Source organism: Salvelinus sp. IW2-2015, linkage group LG17, assembly GCF_002910315.2.
Source record: "Salvelinus sp. IW2-2015 linkage group LG17, ASM291031v2, whole genome shotgun sequence".
In the NCBI taxonomy this organism is placed as follows: domain Eukaryota; kingdom Metazoa; phylum Chordata; class Actinopteri; order Salmoniformes; family Salmonidae; genus Salvelinus; species Salvelinus sp. IW2-2015.
Genome location: NC_036857.1, coordinates 25,288,270 through 25,294,283, shown reverse-complemented (window position 1 = coordinate 25,294,283; position 6,014 = coordinate 25,288,270). Strand labels below are relative to the sequence as shown.

The 6,014-nt window shown below is 43.6% G+C and overlaps 1 protein-coding gene across 1 annotated transcript; it reads left to right on the top strand.

The window, feature by feature from the left end:
• The first annotated feature begins 1,294 nt into the window (after positions 1-1,294).
• On the top strand, positions 1,295-6,001 carry pink1 (PTEN induced kinase 1). Its single transcript, XM_024005242.2, has 8 exons — positions 1,295-1,826; positions 2,087-2,368; positions 2,640-2,746; positions 2,880-3,062; positions 3,775-3,938; positions 4,196-4,323; positions 4,469-4,699; positions 4,938-6,001. Exons 1-8 carry the CDS (start codon positions 1,470-1,472, stop codon positions 5,217-5,219), a joined length of 1,734 nt encoding a protein of 577 aa, XP_023861010.1. The 5' UTR covers positions 1,295-1,469; the 3' UTR covers positions 5,220-6,001.
• Positions 6,002-6,014: the final 13 nt, after the last annotated feature.

Here is a 6,014-nt window from a genome sequence, read left to right as displayed (position 1 = left end):
TTAATTGTAGGGGTGCCATGGGGCTGGGGATCAGAAATGTCCCGTGCGAGAGAGGCAGGTTGTGGTTTCAAGGGTTAGAATAGTGCAGAAGTTGTCATATGCTGAGGCAGTGAAGAAAGTAGATAGATGGGTCAAGGGGGAGGGATCTGGAGAGGAGTGGTGTGAGTAGTAGAACTGTACCAGTACAGAGGGATAGGGCAACAAGTGATATATGTTTGAGTAAGATTGGATTTTTAGCATTTATAGCAATGGTTATCAACTGTACTGCTGTGAGGGAACGTAAGTCGCAGAAAATTGAGGTTGTGGTGGCAGCTGCAGAGAGGTATTTGGGTGTGCGAGACTTGACATCAGAAGAGTTACAGGGTGTGTTAAGTAATGGTGTCCCATCCTTTCAGGTTGTTGACCTGAGGGATGACTAAATAGCACTTGGAAAGTTCCTCGTCGTACACATCACGGACAAACTGAAATGGTCCACCCACATAGACAGTGAGGTGAAGAAGGTGCAACAGTGCCTCTTCAACCTCAGGAGGCTGAAGAAATTCGGCTTGTCACCAAAAGCACTCACAAACTTCTACAGATGAACAATTCAGAGCATCCTGTCGGCTGTATCTCCGCCTGGTACGGCAACTGCACCGCCCACAACTGCAGGGCTCTCCAGAGGGTGGTGCGGTCTGCACAACACATCACCGTAGGCGAACTACCTGCCCTCCAGGACACCTACAGCACCCAATGTCACAGGAAGGCAAAAAAGATCATCAAGGACAACAAACACCTGAGCCACTGCTTGTTCACCCCGCTACCATCCAGAAGGCGAGGTCACTACAGGTGGATCAAAGCTGGGACCAAAAGACTGAAAAATAGCTTCTATCTCAAGGCCATCAGACTGTTAAACAGCCATCACTAACACAGAGAGGCTGCTGCCTACATACAGACTTGAAATCATTCGCCACTCTTAACAAATGGATCACTAGTCACTTTATTAATGCCACTTTAATAATGATGTTTACATATTTGCACTATTCAACCAAGATGAATATACTGTATTTTATACTGTCTATTGCATCTCGTCTATGCCGGTCTGTCATGGCCCATCCATATATTTATATGTACATATTCTTATTCCAACCCTTTACTTAGATTTGTGTGTATTATGTAGTTGTTGTGAAATTGTTAGATTACTTGTTAAATATTGCTGCACTGTCGGAACTAGAAGCACAAGCATTTCGCTACACTCGCAATAACATCTGTTAACCATGTGTATGTGACAATAAGATTTGATTTGAATAGATTTAAATAGCGGAGCAGTATACGGGAGTTGTACTCCAGTCGAGTAGATGGCGGTAATGCAACATTTATTGGATGCCAAACGCCGTTAAACCTCATCAAAGAAGAAGTTGTGTAACGTTATGAACGACGAGGACTGACGGAGAAAGTAAAAACAAAGCGAAACTTACCATTTTTGGTAAAGCATGTCTGTAAAACATGCCATCAGCCGTGGGGTGGAGTTGGGACGGTCGGTTATCCAGCTAGGTCTCCTCAAACCTGCTGGTCGACTTGCAGCAAAGTTCCGAGGTGAGCGTCTTCGTGTAGGCCAACCAGCCCGCACCGTTCAGCCTCAGACTTTCCTGCCAGTTCGGTACCGATATTTCCGCATGTCGTTGAGGGGTCTTGCAGCACAGCTGCAGTCCGGTGGTTTCAGGAGGTTTGGGGGCAGCGGCTCGCCAAGAAACAGAGCAGTGTTTTTGGCTTTCGGTCTCGGTGTGGGGTTGATCGAACAACAGCTCGATGATGATCGAAGGAGTGCTGCGACATGCCAGGAAATCCAGGTAAACAACATAGCTGTTGACAACAAATTGATCTACAAGTGCTAGCTATCTACAATCTAAAATATTTTATTGATATGTTGAAAAAATTTATTTTTGTGAGTCGTCAGTTTTTATCTTTAGTCTGGACAGGAATATCACATTTAAATATTACATTTAGTCAAATAAAATAATAATTACATATCTAATAATAATTTAATAACGTTGTTAATAAAAATGTGTTATTTAATCTAAAAGGCCTACATTTCACATCTTTTCTAAAGGCTGTGTTTACCAAGAAGAAGTACTGCAGTCCTCTCAAGTGCTTCACCTCGGGCTACAAGCTGGAGGACTATGTTATTGGGAAGCAGATAGGAAAAGGCTCCAACGCTGCAGTGTATGAAGCTGCGGCACCATTCGCTGTGCCCAGGGACAGGGAGAGTGACCGGTGTTCCCTAAATGACCAGCTCAGTGAAGATGGAGAGGTGGCCACTGGGTCTCTGAGGAGCCCCTCCAGCTCCCTGGGCATCTATCCTCTAGCTGTCAAGATGATGTGGAACTTTGGGGTGGGTGTCTGTCAAGATAATGTCCTTTTCCCCCGAAAGTGTGCACTTGTTCACTTTCCTTCATGGATTTAAAGTGAAAGAACTGGTATAAGAAATTTGGTGGAAACCGTCTAGCCCATTCTTACACCAATCTACACTACAGAAAAAATGACAGATTATTGGGGCACAGGCAGAGTGTTACTTTTTTATTTTTAAATATTACTGTTAGAATATAGGCTATGTTCAGCATGCAATTGGCATAGTACTAAGACTCTTCCCTGTTCCCCTGCAGGCTGGTTCATCAAGCGAGGCTATTCTGAGATCCATGTCCCAGGAGCTGGTCCCCGCAGGCCCTCTCGCCATGAAACAGGAACAAGAGGAACAGATTGCACTAAATGGGTTAGTATCAGCAGTCAGTCATAGCATCAACTTACTTTCAATAGACACAAAATAGCCCAACATATTTTGGAGTGTTTTGCCATGCATCAAAAGAGTGCATTGCAAGTTTTATTTCCATTGGTCTGTTTTGCAGGTATTTTGGGGAAGTGCCCAAGAGGGTTTCTGCCCACCCCAATGTGATCAGGGTGTTCCGGGCATTCACAGCGGACGTACCCCTTCTACCCGGTGCCCAGGAGGAGTACCCTGATGTCCTGCCAGCCAGACTCAACCCTGAGGGCCTGGGCAACAACCGTACTCTGTTCCTGGTCATGAAGAAGTAAGCATAATTCTCCCACATCGATCCTGTATCTCAGTGTCCCAGCCCCAGATTAACTTGTGTCATGGAACATTACACAATTAGTCATGCAATCCTGTGTTTTACTGCTTAAAGAATAGTCTCATGTTATATGCTAGTGTTTTTTCTAACCTGATACAAACTTGTCTTTGTGTGACTTGGCTAAGATCCGTTTAGGTGCGGCTGCAGCATGTGAGACATCCCGTGGGGTTTACTATCTGCAGGAAGTCAGCTGTGTGGAACCTTGCAGGAAGGAGCACATTATAATGTGAACTGTGACAGAACGCAGTTAAACGGTTGAGGCCTCGTGCTATCAACCTGGGGCTATCTTAATCTGCACAGACAAACCAATCGCCTTTTACACTGTTCCGACACTTCTGCTAAACTGCCACGTAGACAAGAGGTTGTACTTCTTCTATAAAAGCAGAAACCCGACTATTTTTAAGCTTTCAACTCTGAACCATTCTTGGTCATGGTTGATTGCTTCATTTTTGCTAATCTTATAATAATGTTGTTGTTACAGGAATCTACAGTCTCTCTCTTCCTATAAAAATTTCTGACAGTCAACTCTTGGACTAAAAAGCATTTGTTTTTTACCAGACCGGACCATTTTGTGTGCAGATTTATCCATCCCAGTAGTTATTTGTTCACCCAACCTAGTGCATACTGATCTTTCCTCGCCCTGTTTCCATAGTTACCCATTCACCCTGCGTCAGTACCTGGAGGTGAACGTGCCCAGTAGGAGAGAGGGCTCTCTGATGGTGCTGCAGCTGCTAGAGGGGGTCGACCACCTGTACAGACAGGGCATCGCTCACAGGGACCTTAAGTCAGACAACGTGCTCCTGGAGTTTGACTCAGGTCAGAGAGAGAGAGAGCAACAGGGCAAGCTCAGGCATGGTATCTTGAGTGTCATAAAGCTTTGCCATGTTTTTTAAAAGTTAAATATGAAATTAATTTACAAAAGAAATGGTTAGAATTCTGTCTTGATGTTTTTTCTCTATCCAAATGCAAATGAAGATATTTACATGGCATGTGATACTAATTAATTCATTAATGCTTATCATATTAGTTTTAATCAAATAATCCTATTGCTATTTGGCATCTCTATTGTTCAGAGGGCTGCCCCCGCCTGATAATCACAGACTTCGGCTGCTGTTTGGCTCAGAGTGACTCTAGTCTCCAACTACCCTTTAACACTATGTGGGTGAACAGAGGAGGCAACTCCTGCCTGATGGCACCTGAGGTAAGCTCCTATCATCAGAGAAATAGAAAACAACAACCTTTTCAATCAAGATCCATGCAATCATTGTCTCTTGTGACAGACTGTTAACATAAATGGAAACATTTTCCTGACTTTGGGATTAAAATACAGCTCTATCTCTCTATAGGTTGTCACTGCAGTTCCTGGGCAGGGTGTGGTTATCAATTACAGCAAGGCAGATGCATGGGCTGTCGGGGCCATTTCTTATGAGATATTTGGCCAGGCCAACCCGTTCTATGGAGCAGGTGGACTGGAAAGCAGGAATTTCCAGGAGATCCAGCTCCCTGCCCTGCCTGCCTGTGTATCTGCTGACATGCAACTAGTCGTCAAGCTGCTTCTGCGTAGGAACCCCAATAAGGTACAGAGTCTAGTAAGGAATTTAATTAGATTATATGGCCATCACTTCGTTGAAGGGTATGTTAAAAATTATTTCCTAATTTCTCAGGGATTCTCAGAGAGTATTTGTGTGAGAAACAAGATGAACTTGTTCATTATGCAGTACTCCATTCACTACGTAAGGGCTTGGTGATTAGTATTGGAAGTCGTTATGTACACTATCAGAGAATCCCATGCTCCTATTGTTGTTTATTTTGCAGCGCCCCAGTGCCAGAGTGGCTGCCAACATGCTGCATCTGAGCCTCTGGGGAAGGCGTGCCCTTGCCAATCAGGACAGCGCTGGCATGAAGAAGCTAGCTGATTGGCTGCTGTGCCAGTCTGCTGTGGTGCTCCTGAGGGTCTGCGGCCCCAGTGGGAGCTCGGTGGAGGCGGAGCTACAGAGGTGCTTCCTGTCTAACCTGGACCTGGAAGACCTCCGATTGGCTGTCAGCTTCCTCATGTACGGACGAGAACAGGGCAGAGCCAGCATCATGTCGCTTTAGGTCCTCAGTCTAACCCAGAGACATATATGTGTAACTCTGGTCTAACCTGTTGAGTTTAAATGTAGGTGTACATAGTGCCAGGGGTGGAAAATGGAATTTAAAAAAGTCACTGTGAATTTGTGGGAACCCACCAATATAAAATCGAAATAGTTTCTCTCTCCATTTCCACCCCTGTCTATAGAGCTTTCGGGAAACAAATATAAGCACTTTTTAATTCATGCTAAGACTCCATATGTTAGTGGGTTGAATTTTATTTAGGGAATTTTTGCACTTTGTCCAGTTTGGACCTGGTCAATGACATGCTTGAGGTTTACCCCTTTGTTTGGTTTGTGTATTTTCCAAATCATCACATCTTACCTGAGTTGCACCACTACGGTCTCATATAGACGATTCCATAGCCTCTATGAGCGTGTTTTTGACTAAGACCGTGAGGTAGTCAATGTATTTACTGTATGTCAAGGATGATATGATAAAGCATCTAAATTTCTCCAGATGGTTATGTAGCAGAATATCAGTTCAGATTTAATAGCAATACCAGATCACTGTATTTCACATTTTGAGTTAAAAGTCCTTTATTTAAATAAAATGAAAGTCCATGCATGTGAAAATTGATTAATGGGACATTTTAGAATATAGTCCTATAAAAATTACAGAATGAGTTTTGTTTCTGACAACAAACACTTTGTGAAGCTACGTTTTTAATTGTGAGGATGTTTTTAATAAACACTGGATGTAGTGTAAAAGACATATCCAAAGATTATAATAAAGTGTTAGTGTTTGAACTTGGTGTTTCCT